This window comes from Nycticebus coucang, chromosome 4 (genome assembly GCF_027406575.1).
Source record: "Nycticebus coucang isolate mNycCou1 chromosome 4, mNycCou1.pri, whole genome shotgun sequence".
NCBI lineage: Eukaryota > Metazoa > Chordata > Mammalia > Primates > Lorisidae > Nycticebus > Nycticebus coucang.
The window spans coordinates 105081927-105104457 of record NC_069783.1 but is presented as its reverse complement, the minus strand read 5'-3'; the positions used below and the strand labels follow the sequence as shown (position 1 = coordinate 105104457).

The window sequence follows — 22531 nt, the reverse complement described above, 5'->3', positions numbered from 1 at the left end:
CCCTCAACCCAGCTTTAGGCCTTGCAGGGTACATGCCCCTGGTGAGACATTCTTCTGTCCATCCCTAAATACATACAGAGCTGTGAAGCAAACATGCAGATCCTTTCCACGTTCCCCGGGTGAGGAAATACGCTGAGTGATATAAATATGCTGAAAACCACCAAATCAAACCTCCAGCCCATAGCACTAAGACAGTAGCACTCGTCTCTCTTGGATGCCCCAGGTTCTCAGTCTAGGTGGGCCTACTCTCCTTGACCCCCTCAACACCTGAGAACTGGCTCTCTCCCCACAGTCTTTGAATTGGATGAGCAGCACCCCACTCCCACCCACAGGTGCCCCCTACTTTATCCTTGTACCCCACTGTATGCTAACCAGCCATCTGGAGGTAGCTATATACTTTCTTAGTCATGCATTAGCACCCACTGGGCCCCTGCCATACCCCTTGCGCATGACATAGCCATAGAAGGAGTTGAGGATGCACTTGTGAGCCAGCTGCAGCGAGTCATACAGGACCTCCATGTTCTTGCAGCGCTTCAGCTCAGCTGCATCGCCTGCCTCCATGGCTGCCGAGAGCTTCTTCTTCCATACCTGAGAACCACATAAACATTCAGGACCTCAGAGCCTTCCTTCCATCTCACTTTCCACAAAGTCAACAGCCCAAATTTTCAATATTTTGAAAAAGTTCAAATCTATCAAAAACCTGAAAAAACAGTACAGCTGTACTATACTGAGTTCTAATCTAAATCATCACTTCAGAACAACTGTTCAGGACAGTCTGAGGCCTCCCCCTTTCTGGCCATTAGCTCTTTAAAGTTAAAAACATCTATGTGTTTACTGTCTATAGGCACATGCCAGCTCACAGGGTCCAAACCACAACCCAGCTGGGGGAGCCAAGAATTCCAGGAAAGATCTTAATTTCAGACACTAAACTCTGATTCCCCTCACCAAGCCCAACTCTTGAAGTGTCTCAGACCTCACCTTATGGAGCCCTTTGAATTCATAGCGTCTGTCACGGAAGGCGCGCACTGTGTCCACATAGAAGGAGTTTTCCCGCTGGCAGATGGTGGTGAGGCGGTCCTCTACCTTGGTGATGTGGATCTTCTTGTAGGCCTTCCGGCAGTAATCTAAGCACAATTTAGAGTAGCGAGGGTGTACCTGAGACCTTCCAGACACAAAAGAAAGAGCTGGGACTCAAGGGATGTAGAGTGACACAAAGGAGCAGATATGCTGCTAGTTTATCACCTAAAGGGCAACCCTTGGATACCAAGAGTCACATACACCAAGACCACAGAAAGAGAGGAGCTTCTGGACACTTGCTGAAAGAGAAGCAAAGAAAGGAACTCTACAGAAAGAATAGTTAATAGCAACCTACAACAGACTCTGGTCTGCTTGCACAACTACTCTGCTGACTTTGGGTTGAGATGTACCAACACAGCCCAGGGAAAACACAGAGAAGGAAGTGCCAGATTCACAAAGCCAAGGCCACACTGAGCTGCTCACCAGCCAGCCTCTTCTTCTCGTATTTAGCCTGCTCCTCACGGGATAGCTCATGAAAGGCTCGAGCTGGCCCCTCTGGGAACAAGGGGGGAAACTTCTCTGACTCTAGCTGGTGCTGAATCCGATGGTATTCACTGCGACTGGCCGGCACTGGGGAGGAGGTGACAGGAGCAGGTTTAAAAGGAGCCCCAGGCTAACCTGTCTCCTGAAGAGCCCTTCGACCAACACTCACTGAACTCGCCCCTCCACTGCCAGGCCATCTTCCTCTGACAATTTGCTCCTGGCTTATTGAAGTCGCAGGCAGCACAGGTGGCCTCGTCCACAATGGCAGAGGGCTAAGAGGTAAGAACAAGAAAGCAATTAGGGTTCCGGCAGAGAGTGTGCAATCCTGGTGCAGGAAGTTAGTAAGTCTTACCTGCAGGCGGTTTGTCAGGATGATGTTAGGGTACATGGCCCCCACATCCAGATGGTAGATAAGGGGACACTCTATCCGGTTAGGAACATCTTTCAGGGAGGTGAGCTTGGTCTTAATCTGATCACACACCTATACAGAAAAGGGGTTCGTACCAAGATAAGAACTAGGAACAGCCGAGTAGCACCACTAGTTCCAGAGAAGGAATGATAGCACCACACCCAGGGCCCAGATACATGTGATGCCTATAAGAGCCCAGATAGGACAGCACCCCAGGGAAGCAGTACCCATTATCCCAAAAGAACTATGTGGCTCGAGTCATGTGTCCCAGACTGTGACCTCTCCATGGCATGGCCACAAGACTAAAAGTGGCAGCCTGGGGTCTGGCTAGAGAAGGCAGCACCATTCTTTTATCTTTTACTTATTTATTTATTTAGTTAGTTAGTTATTTTTGTTGTTATTGCAGTTTTTGTCCAGGGCTGGGTTTGAACCCACCACCTCCGGTATATGGGGCCGGTGTCCCACTCCTTGAGCCACTGGTGCCACCGGCAGCACCATTCTTGGGTGCCCTTGTGTCCAGCATAGTCCAGCATGTGCCACACAATCCCTAATGGATGAGAAGGCTCAGAGGCTAGCATGGGCTCATGAAACAGCCCTCACCAGTCTAAGCCCTGAACCCCTCTGGACTGCCTCCCACACGACATTCAACTGCACTCCCAGTCATAGCTGAACCGTGAGTCTAAAATCTCCTGAGACCAACTCCTGAAAATCCTGTATAAAATATAAAAACTGCCCAGAACTGACCTTGTAAACAAGGAACAAACCCCAGAGTGCAAAAAAAGTGAGTAGAACCCAGTACAGTGAGCTAGCTGACTTGGCAGATGCTCTGATAGGAGCCAGTAGGACTCACCCAGAGCACAACACCAAGATGGGAAAAGGCATAGTTGTAAAGGGAAAGCCAGATGTGAGTTTCTAGAGTCCCTTCTTGAGGGGGTCACATATTGTCATACTTCATCCCCCAGCCTTAAACCGTGACCACCATGTGAATTATAGTCCACTAGGAAAGCTCATTACACCCAGTGCCTAAGGCTTCAGTAGGGGCTGTTGTGTAGGCACCTGTGCTTGGCACATACCCAATTCCAGACCCTAGAAGGAAATGCAGGTGCCAGCATAAACCACAATGTCCACACACACAGCAGAGACACAACGAGCCACCCTTAGCAGACAATGGGAGGAAATAACTGCTAACCTAAGCTCCCAGGAGTAACCCAGAGCAGCCAGAAGCACACTGGCCTTCCTGAGGACGGTGCCTTGGGCCTGTGCTCCAAGCTTCTCTAAACTTTCTTGTGCCTCTTCAGATGGAGACAACCTCAGAGAGGGGCAACTTACACAAAACAGAGCCCAAATGAAGTCAGGTCTCTCAGATATCATCTCCATGAAAGTACAAACTAGAATGAATCTGCTCACCCAAACTGTGCCTGATTGAAAAGAACATCTTCCTGAGCATCCCTGTAACAAGTCTGTTGTTTGTATTTTCACATCATCTGGGAACTCTCAAATCAAAGAACGAAATAAAAAGGGGCCCCAGGTAATAAACTAGGCAGCAAGGGAAGACCTTCAACAGCCTGCACTGGGCTCCCTGCTGAAGACGAATTCACACTCCAAAATCAGTGTCAGATTAAATACCTACCACAACAACCAAGAACAGACACCATAGGAAAACCCAAGAACTTCAGACAATAAAACTGGATTAAACACACTAAAATAAGCATATTTTAAAATGCTAAAGACAATAAAATCTAAAACACACATACAAAAAATACTTTTAAAAAAGCAGATTTGGAACAGAACCAACAGAGCTTCTAAAAGTCAAAATATTGTCCTGAAAAACCAAAAAATTGAACCACGTAACACCTCATTAAATGATAACATCAGGCATGATAAATTCATTTTGTACAAAATGTATGTAACACCAAGAAACAAAGTGCCAAAATTTGAGAACTACTATATCTAAGAGTTAACCTAATAATATTAGAAAATATAATATTTTGGCACTCATACAAATTAGCTAAAAGATTTAAGAATCCTTTAGCTTTGCTGTTGCTAAACTTTCCTTGTAAAGAATCAGATAATAAGTATTTTTGGTTTTATGGCCACATCAGAGAATGGTGTATAGCATATTCTTGCTTTTTTTTTAAGAATGCTTTCAGAAGGTAACCATTCTTAGCTCACCACCTATATAAAAATAGGCCTCGTGTGCTATGGTTTAACAACCCTAGCTTTAAACATTAAAGGGTACAGAAAGCTGAAAAACATCTAAATGAGCACAAATTAGCCAGCAGAAAAAAGTTAATCACAAGGGTAAATTTTTAAGAAATACATTAAATTTGGTAAAGTCTTATTACAAAAATTACTTGAACACAAAATTGTCCTTAGTCTTTAAAAAATCCTTAAACTCTTCAAAGTAGTAAAAACTAGATACCTAAAATTATAAGAAAAAAATGATTACAAGGATTAATAACTATCATATGTAGGCCAGGAAATACCACAAATGTAATTCTTAGTTTCTGCTTAAATTTTAGGCAAACGAATCAATAGAACAATCTCCATGCCATCCTCCCCCACTGCTGATGATGTTCTGAAATGCTACCAGGTTCAGAAAGGTGAACAGGGTTGGATCAGCTGAAAGGCTATTTCCAACGCAGCGACACCACCGGGGCACACTTCATGTTGCTTCCAGTCCCAATGATGTCCCTGGCTAGTTTGTATAATGCTACAATGTTGTATTTTCTAATATTATTAGATTAACTCTTAGATATAGTAGTTCCCGAATTTTGGCATTTGTTTCTTGGTGTTGCCTGATCACTGGGTGTTCACTTGAGAACGTACGGATGCCCTGGGTGTCCTTTTCAAGGACACTGTACATAGCCCAGGAGACAAACTGCCATCTACAGAGCCCACCTCTGGGGCTCACTAAGGATCTAAAGTCCCTGAACATATAACACTCCACCTAAACTCTTCTCGCACATTTAGTTGTTTCTCAGTAATATTTTTGTTCCTTTTAAGAAGTTCTTTAACTTGTGTTTATTATTCAGACTAGGTTCCCTTCTCAGAGTGGTTCACTGACAGTTCCTTGAAGTATAACAGCTGTAGTTGACAACATCCAAATAGCGCTTACACTTTGCAAAGAATGTGCACACATTCTTGTTTGTATTTTGTTTAGTGAATCTATTACAAGGTGTTTGTTGACATCAATACTAAAACTGTTAAAAACACAAAAACACCACTCATTGAACATGCCATAGTGTTGGGTCAGGCCTGACAGAAGTCTGTTGTGTGCCATGTCACAAGGATGGGGACCGCCAAACGGGGCACCTCCCTCTCCAGTAACAACATGCTCTGAATGCACTTTACTGTATTCTGTCACTTTAGGAATTTATTATCTGTCACCATTTTAGAGTCTCCTTAGCAGAGACTCCTTAGCTGGGTGTGGTGACTCACACCTGTAATCACAGCACTTTGGGAGGCCAAGGCAGGTGGATTGTTCAAGCTCAGGAGTTCGAGACCAGCCTGAGAACAAGACCTCAACTCTATTAAAAATAAAAAAATTAGCCAGGTGTTGTGGCAGGTGCCTTTAGTCCTAGCTACTCTGGAGGCTGAGGCAAGAAGAACATGTCAGCTCAAGAGTTTGAGGTTGTTGTGAGCTATGACAACATAGCACTTTACAAAGGGTGATAGAGTGAGACTCTGTCTCAAAGAAAAAAAACAAAGCCAGCCGGATGCGGTGGCTCATACCTATAATCCTAGCACTCTGGGAGGCCAAGGCGGGTGAATAGCTTGAGCTCATGAGTTCGAGACCAGCTTGAGCAAAAGTGAGACCCCATCTCTACCAAAAAATAGAAAAACTGAGGCAAGAGGATTGCTTTAGCCCAAGTGTTTGAGGTTGCTGTGAGCTATGACGCCATGGCACTCCACCCAGCTTGAGATTATCTCAAAACAAACAAACAAAAAAACAAAGCCAAAAATCTCCAGTGGTCCCTCATTGCCTACAAACAGGGCATGAGACTGAAGACACTTATGGCCTGGGCTCCTGCCAGCCTGGCCCCCATTTCAAGAGCATGAAACTCCTCTACCTCAAAAGATCCATCACACATCATAGCCACCTGTCCTGCTGGAGACCCTGTACTACCTGTGTGCAGCACCACACACAGCAGATACATGATAAACATGCTGCTAGAAGCAGAGTCTGTGAAGGAGCGGGAACACAGGCTGTCTCTGCCCACCTCCTGGACATTACCTCTTGAAAGTTGGTGACCTGTTCCACAGGTACCTTCTCCTCCTCCTCAACTGCATGGCGCATGGTCTTCTCCACCTGTTGCAGCAGGAAGTCAAAGGCAGTGGGATTCTAGCACAAATAACAAAGAGATGACATGAGTCAGATAGGAAATGCACCTGTACCAGTCTGCCTTAGGTGTACTGCTACTGCCACAGGTGCACAGGACCCCCCTGTATACCATATGCGGCAGGATGTGCCTGGCAATCTCTGGAAGAACCCACACGCTCACTCTGCAGTGCACTGTGCACTCAACCCTAGATAAGTCCCAAGGGAGCACTGAACTAGGGCAGGGGTTGTGGGAGAAGATGAGAAGGTGCTTTATTTCAGCCCTTAGGGGTTCTGGCCCCCCCCCAGCACAAGAATGGGAAGGCCCAGGAAGGCAGCACACCATCCGAAATCGGCAGGGGATGTCACTGCGGAAGACGCCAGACTCAAGGGCCTCCACGTGGCCCCCTACGTAGGTTTCTGCATCTAGCACGTGTCCATCTGCTGTCAGCTTGTTGAGCTCCTGCTCCTGCTTATTGGGGAAGATGATGTTGGCATGGAAGGCCTGCACCATCAGCAGGGCCTCACACAGTGTACCCGAGCCCTTCCGCAGCACCTGTGGGAGAGACCAAGGCTTCTGAGGGTCTGGGACAACAGCCTGATCACAGGCACAGTCCAAGCACCACAGAAAGGCACCTAAAGTTGCCTCCAACAAGAAAGAAGAGGAAGTCTGTGTTAATAAACGGCCATAAACTCCACTTCTATAGTTATTCCCATATGGGCTAGGATCACTGATGGATGTTACGACATCACAACAGCCCTCCCAAGACCTACCTGTTTCTGCTAGACAGTGGTGAAGCCAAAACAGAGCAGGTGGGTAAGAGGAGAGTGTCAGACATTAGAGCCAGAGAACAGTGGGCAGAGGGGACACTGACCTCATCAGGCTCCATGGGGATGATGGTACACAGAGCAAATATGAAGGGGTGGACGTACTTCATGTACAGATAGTAGGTGGCAACAGCATCTGACACGGAGTATGTGGCCAGAGTCTGAGAAGAGAACACCGCAGAGCAGTCTGTCAAGATCCATGAGGCATAAAAGGCAAAGCTTGGTGAGGGGCTACATCTCATGTGCTGGCCATATACTTAAGGAAGAAGACAGGCACAGGACAGGACACACAGCTGGATGCACACCTATCCATGGCAGGAGATGTGCAAAGGACAGGACATGTGCATACACAAGAAGAGGAGCCCTGCTTGGTGGAGCGGGGCCGGGGGGCAGAAAGCAGCACCCAGGTCTAGGCCAACCTCTACATGAGACACGTGATTGTGCAGCAGCATTGAGAGGGGACACAGGCACGTGCCTGGGGCTGCTCTGTGGCCATCTGGCACATGTCCTCAGGGTCCAGCTCCACAGGGTCGTAGCCCAGCTTTGCCTTTGCAGCTGCTTTGAGGTTGTGGCTGCCCACAGGAAGGTAACTGTCCCTTTTCACCCACCTGGGAAGGAAATAAGAACAGAAGCCAGGGAGGAGACTAACACGAAGTCCAAGAACATTTGAGAACTGGCAAAACTGGACACGACATAGAAAAGTACAAGATCCTAACAGGCACCAGGAGACACATACCAACACCTCAATGAAAGCCCCTCATGAAAACCCTTCACTTTGACCTTGATCCCACATGTGTACATATGGGAATGTCAGAGCTGGTCTTCTGGATGTCACCTTACCCTCACCCTCAGCAAAGTTTTTTTTTTTTTTAAAGACAAAGTCTTGCTCTCACCCTGGATAGAATGCTGTGGTGTCATAGCTCACAGCAACCTCAAACACTTGAGCTAGAGATTCTCCTGCCTCAGCCTCCCAAGTAGCTAGGACTATAGGTGTGCATCACTATGCCTAGCTAGTTTTTCTATTTTTAGTAGAGACAGGGTCTTCCTCTTATTTAGGCTAGTCTCTAACTCCTGAGCTTGAACAATCCACCCACCTCAGCCTTCCAAACTCTTGACCTCTCCTTCCAGTGAAACAAGGTAGCAAACGGGCAGACACTCACCCACAGCCTCTCCCCAGGCCTTCCCTCTGCAGCTCTCAGGTCTTATTCCACAAATAGCACTGAGCTTCTCTGTTCCCCCTGCATGGAAACACCTAGGCCTATTCTTCTAAAGGCCCTACCTTCCACTGGGAGCCCATCTCCACCTCCTGTGGCTCCCCCTGGGCCACATACCCCTGCAGGCTCCTCTCCTCTCATTGTACTTCTTCCCTTAGGACAGTGGTTCTCAACCTTCCTAATGCCACAACTCTTCAATAGTTCCTCATGTTGTGGTGACCCTCAACCATAAAATTATTTTCGTTGCTACTTCACAACTATAATTTTGCTACTGTTATAATCGTAATGTAAATATCTGATATGCCAGGATGCATTTAGGTGACCCCTGTGAAAGGGTCGTTAGACTCCCAAAGGGGTAGTGACCCACAGGTTGAGAACCACTGTCTTAGGAGCTCATGGATGACCCTGGCTTTCATCAAGACCCACCTGCCAGCAATTCCGAATCCACAGTATAAGCCTAAATTGAGCCTTATGATGGTTCCCTTGTGATGGATGGAAGAACCATCTTCCACCTCAAACCTATTCTCCATCCTGTTCTCAGCCTCCTGAGAGACCCCAGGGTGCCCACTCCATCCTGAGAATTGGCATTCTTGCCCCCACCTGACCCACATCAGCAGACCCAGGGTCCTCACTACCCTGCACCCTGCCTTGGATCAGAACTGTCACTCTGTCACACTCTGAACCAGCCCAGCCTCCTGCCTCCCAACCCACATGCTGATGCCAGAGCTAAACAGAAACATGGCCAAGTTTCATATGATCCAGCAGCACCTAGTGCTGGTTGGGAAGAATGCACCTCCTTACCTGGCGCAGAAGGCCCATGGAGAACCTCTGTCCCAACCTCTCTTGACATTTGTATGTCCACATCCCTCCTCCCACCCTGATATCAGGACCTTCTGTCCTGTAAGCTGCCCTACATGCCTGGCTGCTGTGCCCATAACTTTGCTGGGTGAGCCCAGGTCCCTCTACAGCTCCCGCTGCCACAGCACCAGGGACCTGGCTCTAATGGAGTGTCTCCTGTCCTGCTTCCCCACTTCTGCAGGTTGACAAGGCTGTGGCTGCTGACTTAACAAGTAATTTATAGCAGTAAGACTGCATAGCCCCCACCCCACAGAGCCATAGCTCTATTCTCTCAGAAGACCTGGAACTGCTTCTTGAAGACTACCCTCTTCCCACAATGTGCAGACATACAGTGTACCAGAGGGGAGTCTTTACAGTGCCTACGTGAGTCTGCAGTGTCAGGTACAGTGTGCCAGGCACCTACCTGAGGCAATCCATGTGGATGCAAGAGGGGGCCTTGTACTCTCCCTGGCTGTCCTTCTGAAAGCCAATTTCCTGGTGCATGCTCAAGCCATGTACTGCTGCCCGGGCCTCCACGAACGGCCTGGACAAAGAAAAGAACAGACAGGCAACAGGGACAGGGTGGCCTCTAGTGCTCCTTCCTCCACTCTTCTCTTGGACACAGGCAGGATTCCAGGAGACACAGAGCATACCTAGGATCAGCACACACCAGTATCCTCAAGTCAAATGAGAAGCCCACTTATACAACCCAACATTCCCCCCTCCCACTTTATAGTCACTCACAAATAAGACATCAGACTCACCAGTCAAAAAAGTCCCCGTTGTAAGTGACCATGATGGTGGGCTTGGTCTCTTGGACGTGTTCAAACCACCTTTGGATCAGATGAACCTGAATCCAATAAGCCACAGTGCTCAAGGTGTACGTGCTCTTCACCAAACTATTTCCAAATTCCTCTCTTCATGTTCAGAAGCAGCGGCTTTGTGTCAGCCCTGATTCCCACCCCACCCTCCTGTCTGCACCAGGAAAGAGGATCACACCCTGAGAACAGAGCTCAGTGAACAAATGTGGTTCTGATTCAATAAATGCCCAATGTCTTATGAGTATCAGCATGCTTCTTCTCATTTCACCCCCAAATCCCATGCAATTTCTAAGGTGATGCCTCTTTACCTCATCAGGTTCATTGAAGACGCAAAAGGGCCCTTCATATTCTGGCTTGGGGGTAAACTCAAAATCTTCAATATCTTCTGAAACAATCTCCCTGTTGGTGATGAGGTAGCCCTGGTGAAGTTTATTAGCAATAAACACAAGTCAGAGATGGCAAAGCTAAGACACAACCTTCCAACATGGCCCAGAAACTCTGACTATGAAGAACTCTGCACATGAAGGCACCATGAGCTTCCCAAGAGGAGGCTCTAGGATCTCTGTTAGGAAGGAGGGAGCACAGCTAGATGTTGGAACAGCACCTTGCTCCAATTCCAGGAGTCTTCTCACTCATCACTCACCCAGCAAACACTAACCATGGGGCAGATGCTGTTCTCATTGGGAGAGAAGACAAGGTCCTCATTGCAGGAGCTTGCTTCTCAGATATCACTGCTCACCTGGCCATCGATCATGTAGGAAATCATCATAATCTGGTCTGTCTCAGGATCAGGAAACTTGAGAGGCAGTTTGGTTGTCTCAATGTCAAATGCCAAAACCACAGGGTCCTGGAGGGACAAAATCACATAAAGACGAGCTCTAGGAACCCACCACAGCCTGCTACACCTCTGATCACTAAAGCAGTAGTGCAAAGGATCTGAAAGAGTGGGGGCAGGTACCTCAAGATTGACTGCCCCACATCAAGAATGCCATAGTTCATTAAAGGTACACAAAATGAAACACCTAAGAGACAAAGGCAGAGGCTTGGCGCCTGTGGCTCAAGTGGCTAAGGTGCCAGCCATATACACCTGAGCTGGTGGGTTGGAATCAAGCCCGGCATGCCGAACAACAATGATGGCTGCAACCAAGAAATAGCCAGGTGCCTATAGTCCCAGCTACTTGGGAGGCGGAGGCAGGAGAATCAATCGCTTGAGCCCACGAGTTGGAGGTTGCTGTGAGCTGTGATGCCACGGCACTCTACCTAGGGCAACGGCTTGAGGCTCTGTCTCAAAAAAAAAAAAAAAAAAAAGGAGACAAAGGCAGAGCAGGTGGTCACAGGACAAGCTTAAGATAACAGTACACCATGGTCTCAAAGCTCTTTAGCACACATCTTGTCTTTTTTTTTTGGTAGAGACAGAGTCTCACCTTACCACCCTGGGGTAGAGTGCCATGATGTCACAGGACTCATAGCAACCTCTAGCTCTTGGGCTTCCGCGATTCTCCTGCCTCAGCCTCCCGAGCAGCTGGGACTACAGGCACCCACCACAACGCCTGGCTACTTTTTTGGTTGCAGTTCAGCCGGGGCTGGGTTTGAACCTGCCACCCTCAGTATATGGGGCCGGCGCCCTACTCACTAAGCCACAGGCGCCACCCAGCACACATCTTCTCCTTCTGACCCTTATGACAATCCTGACAGTGCTGTCATCTCCATTTTGGAAATGAGCAAAGGGAACAAAGACTTCCCTAAAGTCACAAAGCCATACCTGAACCACAGCCTTCCAGTTACAAATTCATTTTTTATCATGTCACTATCAACTCCCATAATGAAAGTCATAGCTTTCCTTAAGATGTTTGAATCCAGCCTACCTTGGATACAGATGGTAATGTACAATGCAAAATGAAATTATAGTCTCAGGTCAAAAACCAATGAAAACAATTTAGTAAAAAAGCAAATACACTTTTGAGTTGAATACGCCTTTCGGTACTGAATTTGCTATCTCAAGAAAAGGTGAAATCTCAAGACAGTGAAAACAAACAGCACTTACAGGTCGTTCAACAAGGTCATCTCGGCGCGTTATTTCCACTGGAAAAGCATTTCCTCTATGCCTGACATTATACCAATGAGCCTGCAGAATACATATGTTAACAAGAGTCTTATGTCTAGAGAATTCTATTTCTCTGTGGATTTACCCATAAGTATCACTTCCTGACTGCTGGGAACTTCACATGAGCAGTAACCTGGCCCTACCACACTTACCACGTGGATCTTCAGGTCAATGGAGAGGCGGATGTGATAGGGTACATCGTACTCGCGCATGTCCACAATATTGTCCAACTGGTCTGCTATCTTCTTAGAGGTTTCCTCCTCATCAGTGATTACACTGCCCCTTTGGAGAACACTAGGAAATATATAGAAAGAGTAGCTAACTCAGCTATGCTCTGCTGGGACTAGAGCAGGTAAAGAGCAGAGTTTACAAAAGGTAACTGAGGTGGTGTCAATGGCCACAGAAGTCCTTCCTTAATGAATGGCCTTAGATGATCACCCCACCTGAGCTGCAGACATGAGAAAATTCAGTGTACGCTTAAGATGTGTGCATTTAATAAGATGGAAATTATATCCCAATTAAAAGGAAAAACAATACAAAACAAAACTGGGCTGTCAGCAAGGAAAGCACCCAGGTTGGCTATCCCCACGGGGTCCTCGCTGTTTGTTATGAAGGCCCCCACTTCACACAGCCTACCTCGCTGCCGTTGTCTACAGATGTGGCCCATCCTTCTGGCCATGATTAGCTCACTAAGCTCAAATACTGAATGGACTACACAGGGGAAAAAAGACAATGAATCTCAGATATGGTTAGGCCTCTGAGGACTTAGTCTTTGATTATACCTTCCAATATTCTGAAAAGGACCCTAATGCTCAGAGTCCCAAACTCATCTTTTGTCAGAGTATAAGATTAGCTCTTCTGAAGTCATCTAAACTTAATTACTCAAGATTTTCTCTTCTTAACATATATATATTTTTTAAAGATATGGGGGTCTCCATCTTGTTCAGGCTAATCTCGAACTCCTAAGCCACCTTGGCCTCCCAGAGTGCTAGAATTATAAACAAGAGCCACAGTGCCCAGCCGTCTTCTTAACCTTTTACCTTGCTTCTTGTTATTGATACTTAAACATGTGATGAACAATGTTTGATGTTCTACACTTAAGTTTCTCTATTAACACCCAAGGTTCTACTACACGAATCTTGACATTTAATGAAAATTTATAGATGAGATTAAGTATGGTGGCTCATGCCTGTAAATTCTACTACTTTGGGAGGCTGAGGCAGGTAGATTATTTGAGCTCTGGAGTTCGAGACCAGCCTGAGCAAGAGCAAGATCATGTCTCTACTAAAATAGAAAAACTAGCTGGGCATTTTGGCAGGCACCAGTAGTTCCAGCTACTTGGGAAGCTGAGGCAAGAGGACTGCTTAAGCCCAAGAAACTTAGGTTACTGTAAGCCATGATGGCGCCATAGACTCTACCCAGTGTGACAGAGTGAGACTCTGTCTCAAAAAAAAGTAGATGTACTGTTACAGGGTGCAATGTGAAATTTTTCTCCCTCCAAAATGTCTTTATTGTCACAGCAACTCATTTTTAGGACCACGAAACCAACCCCTACATAAGAAAACAGGGAGAGCTAAAATATAAAATATGAAATGAAATACAACCTGAGAAGCCACGTGTATTTAATCGTAAGATATAGAAATTTCTACCTCATTGGTCAAGTGTTTTCACATCAAGTGAAGCCACCATTAAGGCACCTTTGCTGTTGAGCACTTTCTTCCTCCTACTCATCCTACCATTTAGGACTAGCTAACACTTTCCTCATGAAAGCAAAGTTTACCTGGAAAGCATGGCTGTGTATGCATCACTGGCATGATCCTGCTCTTGGTTCTTCTTCACAGCAGGGGAAATCTCCTTTCTGACTTTAACAAGGTCTTCCACAGTATGGAAAGATAGCTTAATGTAATTTCGTTTTAAACCCACCAAATGATTTGGCTACAAAGTAAAGAGATCATGTTCCTGAGTTCAAGAGAAACAAGACTTTTTTGGTTTAAAAAAAAAAAAAAAAAGAGAGTAAAGTCCAAAGAAAAACACACCCAAAGAGTCACTGACTCCAAAGCACCTTGTCCGATTCTACATGTGGCACCAACAACATTATTATTTTTTTTGGAGACAGAGCCTCAAGCTGTCGCCCTGGGTAGAGTGCTGTGGGATCACAACTCACAGTAACCTCCCACTAGGCTTCAGTGATTCTCTTGCCTCAACCTCCCAAGTAGTTGGGACTACAGGCACCCACCACAATGCCCAGCTATTTTTTGGTTGTAGTTGTCATTGTTGTTTGGCAGGCCCGGGATTGATTCGAACCTGTCAGCTCTGGTGTATGTGGCTGGCGCCTTAGCTGCTTGAGCTACAGGCACCAAGCCCGTTTTTTTTTTTTTTTTTTTTAAAGATGAGATCTTGCTCTGTCACTCAGGTTAGAGTGCAGTGGCATCACCATAACTCACTGTAGCTTCAAACTTCTGGGTTCAAGTGATCCTCCTGCCTCAGCCTCCCGAGTAGCTGGGACTACAGATGCCCAACACCATACCCAACTCATTAAAAAAAAAGTTTTGTACAGACAGGGTATCACTATGTTGCCCAGGCTGGTCTTCAACTTCTGGCCACTTTCTTAGGCGGTCTTCTTACCTCAGTCTCCCAAAATGCTGGGATTATAGATGTGAGCCTCTATACCTGGCCCCTACTTTGAAGTGGACTTTATTAACAGTTACAATAGTCCACCAAATAGATGACCTAACTTGCACTTTTTCCAATCTTGCCTGCCACAGACAATGTGGACACCAGCCTCATTTACCCTTGGAATGTCTGGGTAATACTCACCAAGTCTAGATCTTCTTTGGGGACAGTCTCTACTTTTGCAATTTTACCCTGAAACTTCTTGGAGAGAAAAGATGAAACTTCTCGCTCACAACCCTAAATCAGGATCAGAATGAAAAGACTTTCCACTGGTAAAAGTTCTGAAATTCCCAGTTCTGAAGCCCACCACAAAATGAGGAATAGGTCATCTGACCCAAGTCTGTGAAACACAGACTTACCTTTCTGGTCGCAATGTAGAAATATGGTTTATAAGGCAAGGCCACCTGCAACGGTCACCAACCCATCCAGGAGCAACGAGCAAGGAAAAAGGGGAAAAAAGTAATAAGACTGTTTGTTGTTAGTAGCCTTTAGTAGCCTTGAACCAAGGTGTCCTTGATCTTGGCAGCTTGTAAGATAAATGGCATAATAGGAAATCCAGATCTGCACATATCTCAGGGGAAACAATCTTAAACACAACACCACTTGCCCTTCAGTCCTCCCGAGCTGAGTGCATCTGATGGCCACAGCAGCTGTGCATTAGATGCCTCCCACTACCCTAGTGACAGAGCTGAATGAACTCTTGTCATTTTGGACCCAGCTACTCATCACAAGTGTATTTTAGCTTCTTGGGGTCAGGGGCTTACCTTAAATCTGCTCCCATCATCCTGAATAAAGTAGTAATCCACAGCACTAATCAAGCGTTTATCTTCATCTAAGATCTCAGTCTACAAGAGTCAGTCGACATGGGCAGAAGATTACTCTCTATGTAGGGTAATACCTTTTCCCTCTATTCTTTGAGAAACTAAGCACTTGAAAAACAAAATCAGCTAGCTCTTTACCTCTGCTTAAACACTGCTAGCCTCACATTCATAAGAAGTGCATTGTACTAGCCCCCAAATGGGGATTTCTCTGAATTTCTCCCTTATAATCCTGGAAAGCTCTATTCTGATGGCTAATAGGCAGGCCCTTTGATGATGTCAGAGAGGAGAGGAGAGGAATTAATAGTCAAATCTCCCACTTCACCTGAACAGCAGGATTGCCTATGCCCTATACTCTTCAGACATGGACTATGTTCTGATGAGAAGGGATGTAGTTGCTCTCCTGAATGGGCAAAAGACTGAGAGAGAGCACTGGTGCTTACCGGATGCATGTTGATGAGCCAGCCAGTCTTCTCACCAGGCTCCTTCAACCTCTCAAAGCCAAATCGCAAATCCATCTTGTCTGTCCACTGGCTTCGTTCCAGGCGCTTGAGCACAGAGGCGGAGGAAGAGGGGCCATCATCACTGGTCAAAGGAAAAAGAAACTTAGGCTTTACCATTTGTGATGCCACCTAGCCCCACAAACTTTAACCAATCTAGTATATAAAGTGTTTCAGATATGACACATATATGCATTCCCTAAAAAACAAGCTTGGCCAAAAAGCTCATTAAAATAAAAGGATTTTTGAGAAAAATATGACTGGGGTAGGCTTCTCAAAACCTACCTCTGGTTAACTTTGTAACCAGAACGCTAACAAAAAGAGCAAAAGTGACTGGATGCCGCTACTTTAGGGGATATTAAAAATACACAAGAATATGGAACATATTCTTCTTAGCAAAGTATCTCAAGAATGAAAGAAAAAGTATCCAATGTACTCAGCCCTACTATGAAACTAATTTATAGCTTTCATATGAAAGCTATAACGCAATTATAACCTAAGAATATGGGGAAAGGGAGGGGAGGAGGGAGGATGGGTGGAAGGAGGGTAATTGGTGGTACCACACCTATGGTGCATCTTACAAGGGTACATATGAAACTTACTAAATGTAGAATATAAATGTCTTAACACAATAACTAAGAAAATGCCAGGAAGGCTACGTTAACCTGTTGATGAAAATATGTCAAATTATATATATAAAACCAGTGTATGGTGCCCCATGATTGCATTAATGTACACAGCTATGATTTAATTAAAAAAAATTTAAAAAAAATGCACAACCCCCAACACTGCACCCCTGGGCATTAATCCTAGAGAAATAAAAACTCATGTTCATAAAAAAATCTGTGAATATTCACAGCATCTTTATTCATAACAGCCAAAACCTGGGAACAATCTAAATATCCCTCAGGAGGCAAACAGTTAACCTGTGGCACACACACATATTCTGGCGTACCACTCAACACTAAGAGGAATGAACTTATGATACAACAACTTGTATGCATCTCAAGTGAATGATGTTGAGTAAAAAAGCCAAGTCTCCAAATTACACACTTTATACTTCCATTTATATATAGCATTTCTGAAATAAAATTATCGAGATGAAAAACAGATTACTGGGCGGTGCCTGTGGCTCAACAGGTAGGGCGCCGGTCCCATATGCCGGAGGTGGCGGGTTCAAGCCCAGCCCCGGCCAAAAAAAAAAAAAAAAAAAAAAAGAAAAACAGATTACTGGTTGTCAGGGATGGGAAGGAATAGAGGTGGCTGCCCCTATAAAGGGGTGGCACCAGGCAATCTTTTTTTTTCTTTTGGCGGTTTTTGGCAGGGGCTGGGTTTAAACCCGCCACCATATGGGGCCAGCGCCTTACTCCTTTGAGCCACAGGTGCCACCCCACCAGGCAATCCTTTACTAGACTGTTCATATTTTGATTTTGGTTGTGGTCACCCGAATATGCAAGTGATAAAACTGCACAGAACCAAACACACATACATGTAAAAGAGTGCACATAAAACTGGAACAATCTGAGTAAGATGGATTGTGTCAATGTCAATTTTCTGGCAGTGACAAACGTTTTCTAGTTATGCAAGATGTTATCACTCGGAAAAACTGGGGGAAGGAACATGGGATCTCTGTATGATTTCTGAAAATAGCCTGGAAATCTACAATTATCTCAAAATAGCTTTTTTTAAAAAATGTTCAAAACAAAGAGAATACAGATGTGGGCTCATGACCACTGAGATGACAAAGATGCAAATGGACCTCTGAGCATAAGAGAAAACCCGAAACTGCCAGAAGTTAAGAATCCTGCCAGGCTGAGGTTGCACCTCTCTATTGAAAGAGGCCCAGGTGTAGGCAGTCATATTAAACCGTCTTAAAAAATAGAGCCAACAGGGCCAGGCACGGTGGCTCATGCCTGTATTCCTAGAACTTTGGGAGGCAGAGATGGGAGAATCACTTAAGGCCAGGAGTTCAAGACTAGCCTGAGCAAGAGAGCCAGACTCTATCTCTACAGAAAGAAAAAAAAAAAAAAAAGAGAGAGAAAGAAAGAAAAAAGAAAAGAAAAATTAGCTGGGTATGGTAGTGGCACTTTCAGTCCCAGCTAGGTGGGGGCTGAAGTGGGAGGATTGCTTGAGGTTGCTGTATACTATGAGGGCCACTGCACTCTAGCCTGGGGCAACAGAGAGAATCCATCTCAAAAAAAGATTCTCAAGTGAGAGGAAAAAAAAAAAAGAATGTAATTCTATTCCTTTATTCTGATTCCCCTTGTCTTAGAAAAACTGCAAATGAACCATACAATCACCACATTTTGCTAACATCATTCACCTATTTACTAGCTGCATTTTGAGCCAACTAGGGTTATAGAAACACCTACTATACCAGTGGTTCTCAAACATCCTAATGCCGCAACCCTAATAAAGTTCCTGTGGGTTGAGACCCACAGGTTGAGAACCACTGCACTGTATATATAGTATGTATTTAACAGAATCCAACTGGTACCCTCTAAATCTATTAAAACAAAACACCTGGTACAGCAAAATAAACTCTACCTTTAAATATCTTTCTGGAGTGCCTGGGTCTAGATACCAGTACAATGAAATATGGATAAAATGGGGCTATAACATTGTTCAGTCTTCACTCAGTGGGGAAACTCACTACTCAGTTCTCCAGTACTAACACATCCATCTCAAACTTTCCAAACCTTTTTCTGGTTAGAATGTTATAATGCTTCATATAGATTTAACCATAAATCTTAAGTTAAATACCCAATGAAAACATCCTACAACCAGAACTAGCTAAACTTGAGTCCAGAGCTCAGACTCTCCCCAACTGTTCACAGGTGTGATCCCATGTGGATGGACCAGAATAATTCATTTGTCTAACTTCAAAACAGAGCAATCCTTTTATTAGGATTTCAACTGTTTTTTAAAGTAGTTTTTCCTTTAAACCACATTACTGAGATTCTAAAGTCTTCCTATTTTTGGCCAGAAGACCAATTTATTTCCTATGTCAAGTGCATTTTCCTCTCCTCAAAAAAATGTAAGCTAAGAACTAATATCCTGTGCTTTTTTGTCTTAATGTAAGTAATTGAGCTGCTTTATAAAGCAATCAGCAGGGCGGCGCCTGTGGCTCAGTGAGCGGGGCGCTGGCCCCATATATGGAGGGTGGCGGGTTCGGACCCAGCCCCGGCCAAAATGCAACAAAAAAATACCCGGGCGTTGTGGCGGGCGCCTGTAGTCCCAGCTGCTCGGGAGGCTGAGGCAGGAGAATAGCCTAAACCCAGGAGTTGGAGGTTGCTGTGAGCTGTGTGACGCCACGGCACTCTACCAAGGGCAATAAAGTGAAACTCTGTCTCTACAAAAAAAAAATAAATAAAAATAAAGCAATCAGCAGACAAAACACCAGTGTTTACAGAGTGGGAATCCCAAACACACCCCATGCAAAAGAGACAGATTCCTATAACTGCTTCCCAAACTCAGCATGAAGGCATATGCAGACACACTAGTTCTCGTTTATTTTTTTTTCACTAGACTGCTCTTCTAGGCATGTTTCCCTTAACGCTGTTCCCATATGCTCTTCCAAACAGGGCAATATGAGTTGTTCCACAATGATCTATGTCTCAAAGGTGTTCTTTCCCTAACTATTCAGACATTCATTCACTCCTTCCCTTCTGCCACTTTTCATTCCCAGGATCTATTCTGGCTCCTTACTATGTTTCCTAGGATAGCACCACTTTTCTTTTTTTTTGAGAAAGAGTCTCAAGCTGTCACCCTGGGTAGAGTGCCATTGCGTCACAACTCACAGCAACCTCAAACTCTTGGGCTTAAGCGATTCTCTTCCCAAAGCCTCCCAAGTAGTTGGGACTACAGGCGCCCACCACAATGCCGGCTCTTTTTTGTTGCTGTTGCAGTTGTCATTGTTGTTTTAGCTGGCCCAGGCAGGGTTCAAACCCACCAGCCTCAGTGTTTATGTGGCTGGCCCCCTACCCACTGAGCTATGGGCACCGCCCAACACAATTTTTGATAAAACTGTATGACCCTTCCATCTCTGAGGTTTGGATGTTTGACTCCTACAAATCTCAAGTTGAAATATGATCCCCAGTGTTGAATATGGGGTCTGGTGGGAGATGTTTTAGATCAAAGGGTGGATCCTTCATGAATGGCTAAGTGCCCTCCCTGGGATAAAGAGTTCTCACTTTGTTAGTTCACAGTGAGAGCTGGTTGTTTAAAAGAGCCTGGCACCATCTCTCTTGCCAAGTGACACACCTGATCCCCTTTCACTTTCTGCCTTGACTGGAAATTTCCTGAAGCCCTCACCAGAAGCAGATGCTAGCGCAATGCTTCATGTGCAGTCTACAGAACCATGAGCTGAATAAACTTTTTTATAAATTACTCAGCCTCAGGCATTTCTTTACAGTGGCACAAAACAGACTGAGACAATCTCTGACACTATTAGATTTCTCCATAAGGTGACAGTATTTCTAAAATATTCCTATACCATTTGACCCTGTAATTTCACTTCTACAAATTTATGCTAAGGAAAATAATGTACAAGAAATATATATATTTTTGTATACAAAAGTTTTTCACGGGTTTTTTTAAAAGAGGGAAAAGCCATCTAAATAAGCTAAATATCCAAAATAAGACCAGTTCAAAAATTTTTTAGAAAGATTTGAACCGGTCAGGCATGCTAGCTCTCGCATGTAATCCTAGCACTCTGAGACGCCAAGGTGGGAGGGTCCCTTGAGCTCAGTCGTTCCTCACCTGTGCAAGAGTGAGATCCCAACTCTACTAAAAATTGAAAAATTAGCTGGGTGTTATGGCAGGTGCCTGTAGTCCCAGCTACTTGGAGGGCTGAGAACTTTGTCTGAAGGTATTCTATTTCTTGGGCCACTTCCATTCAAAGGACAGAAAAACCATATTCCAAGATTAGGATCCTGAAACTTTATAAAAGATTCTAACAACTTTTAGGCAGAATAATGCCCCCTCCAACATGTCTATGCCCCAATTCCCTAAACCTGTGAATATTATCTTACATCAAAAAAAAAAAAAAAGAATTCGCAGATATTATTAAATTAAGGATCTTGAGATAGATGTTAGTGGGGTGGGTTCAAGGTAATCACAAGGGTCCTCATAAGAGAGCTTAAGGGCCAGAGGGCAGGAGGGCCAAAGTGGGAGGAGACAGGAGAGAAGAGATACAACACTGGTGGTTTTGAAGATGGAGAGAAGCAAGGAAAAGATTCTGCCCTAAAGCCTCCAGAAGGAATGCACCCCTGTAGACACCTTGATTTCAGGACTTCTGACCTCTAGAACTGTAACAGAGTAAGATCATATTACTTAAGTTATTTATTGATCATTTGTTACAGCAGCAATTGGAAACTGATACACCCTATACTACATGACCATTTGATCTCTAAAATACCTGGATTCATCTTTAATCACAAACACAGGAAAACTGCTTTCCAGACTTTGCTAGAGAACCCAGCTTCAGTTTGAGGCTCAAATCTTCATCGGAATCAAGACGAATAAAGTGCTGCTCGTGGAGCATTGGTATATACGGGTATGCAGCCTTCTCTACTAGTTCTCCAAATATCCTTCCAAGTGAGTTGGATCAAGTAGCCTAGAAAACTGCTCACTTGGACCCTACCTCCTCCCAAAATTGTTTTCTCTGAGATGCGTACCTCACTTTAGGCAATGATAGCAGAAAATCTGCAAAATGAGGACAACGGCCACTTCCCGGCTTCTTACTACATCGCAGCCACTGTCCTGGTGCTCTGTACACGCGCTTTCAGCTTCCACGCCAGCCCTGCGCAGTGCTCATCTGCCTCACAACTAACCCTACCTTTCACTCTTGTAGCAGCCTGCGCTCCCCGAGGAGGCAGTGCTAGTCGGAAGGCCGGGCAGAAGCCACAGCCATCCGGTACACAACGCCTGAGGCCTTCGCGCACGCGGGCTCGTGTGAACTGCTTTCCCCCTCCAGGCCCGGGGCTCAAGCCTGAAACCTGCACGGCAGCGGAGCCCTTCCCGCGGCTCCCAGAGGACTAGGCGACACGCCGAACGCAGGCTCCGCACGACACCCCCATCCCCTTGGAGATCGCCGGGCTCTACTGTCACTGAGCACTGGCTGCCGGCGAGGCCCGAGGACGCCGGGGAAAGGTCAGCAGGGAGAGGGTCACGCCGCGCGAGCTGAGGAAACCCGAGGAACGGCGAGGGCAGCCCCGTCCCGCCCAAGCGCGCAGTCTCACCGGCCCGCCTCGCCGTCCGCGCCCGGGTCCCCGCGCCACCGCCCGCCGGTCCTCAGAGCCATAGCTTTGCTGGTTGCCGCAGCTTCCCGGGAAAAGTTTGGCGCGCTTCCGCCCACTCTCGCGAGAGCCCAGGGCGCCCACCGTCCAATCAGGAGGCAGGCCTTGCCCGCGGCGCTCCAATCTGCGTCGGCGGGGGAGGTGGCG

The 22531-nt window shown here is 45.8% G+C and overlaps 1 protein-coding gene across 3 annotated transcripts in view; it reads right to left on the bottom strand.

The window, feature by feature from the left end:
• POLE (DNA polymerase epsilon, catalytic subunit) overlaps nucleotides 1-22529 on the bottom strand; it is a 57992-nt gene extending 35463 nt beyond the window's left edge. Inside the window, exons 1-21 of one of the 3 annotated variants that reach the window (XM_053587551.1) lie at nucleotides 22328-22529; nucleotides 16029-16170; nucleotides 15532-15612; nucleotides 15127-15171; nucleotides 14912-15004; nucleotides 13875-14029; nucleotides 12247-12388; nucleotides 12035-12115; nucleotides 10730-10837; nucleotides 10299-10409; nucleotides 9934-10019; nucleotides 9594-9713; nucleotides 7594-7726; nucleotides 7166-7279; nucleotides 6634-6846; nucleotides 6207-6314; nucleotides 1913-2041; nucleotides 1730-1832; nucleotides 1501-1647; nucleotides 979-1124; nucleotides 440-588 (exon numbers count right to left, since the gene is read on the bottom strand). In XM_053587551.1, the coding sequence (XP_053443526.1) occupies nucleotides 440-588; nucleotides 979-1124; nucleotides 1501-1647; nucleotides 1730-1832; nucleotides 1913-2041; nucleotides 6207-6314; nucleotides 6634-6846; nucleotides 7166-7279; nucleotides 7594-7726; nucleotides 9594-9713; nucleotides 9934-10019; nucleotides 10299-10409; nucleotides 10730-10837; nucleotides 12035-12115; nucleotides 12247-12388; nucleotides 13875-14029; nucleotides 14912-15004; nucleotides 15127-15171; nucleotides 15532-15612; nucleotides 16029-16170; nucleotides 22328-22389 (2468 nt within the window). In that variant the 5' untranslated portion in view covers nucleotides 22390-22529. Of the gene's footprint in view, nucleotides 1-439; nucleotides 589-978; nucleotides 1125-1500; nucleotides 1648-1729; nucleotides 1833-1912; nucleotides 2042-6206; nucleotides 6315-6633; nucleotides 6847-7165; nucleotides 7280-7593; nucleotides 7727-9593; nucleotides 9714-9933; nucleotides 10020-10298; nucleotides 10410-10729; nucleotides 10838-12034; nucleotides 12116-12246; nucleotides 12389-13874; nucleotides 14030-14911; nucleotides 15005-15126; nucleotides 15172-15531; nucleotides 15613-16028; nucleotides 16171-21504; nucleotides 21538-21763; nucleotides 21883-22327 lie in introns of those variants that run through there. The other 2 variants (XM_053587548.1, XM_053587549.1) reach the window with 2 other exon arrangements.
• Nucleotides 22530-22531: the final 2 nt, after the last annotated feature.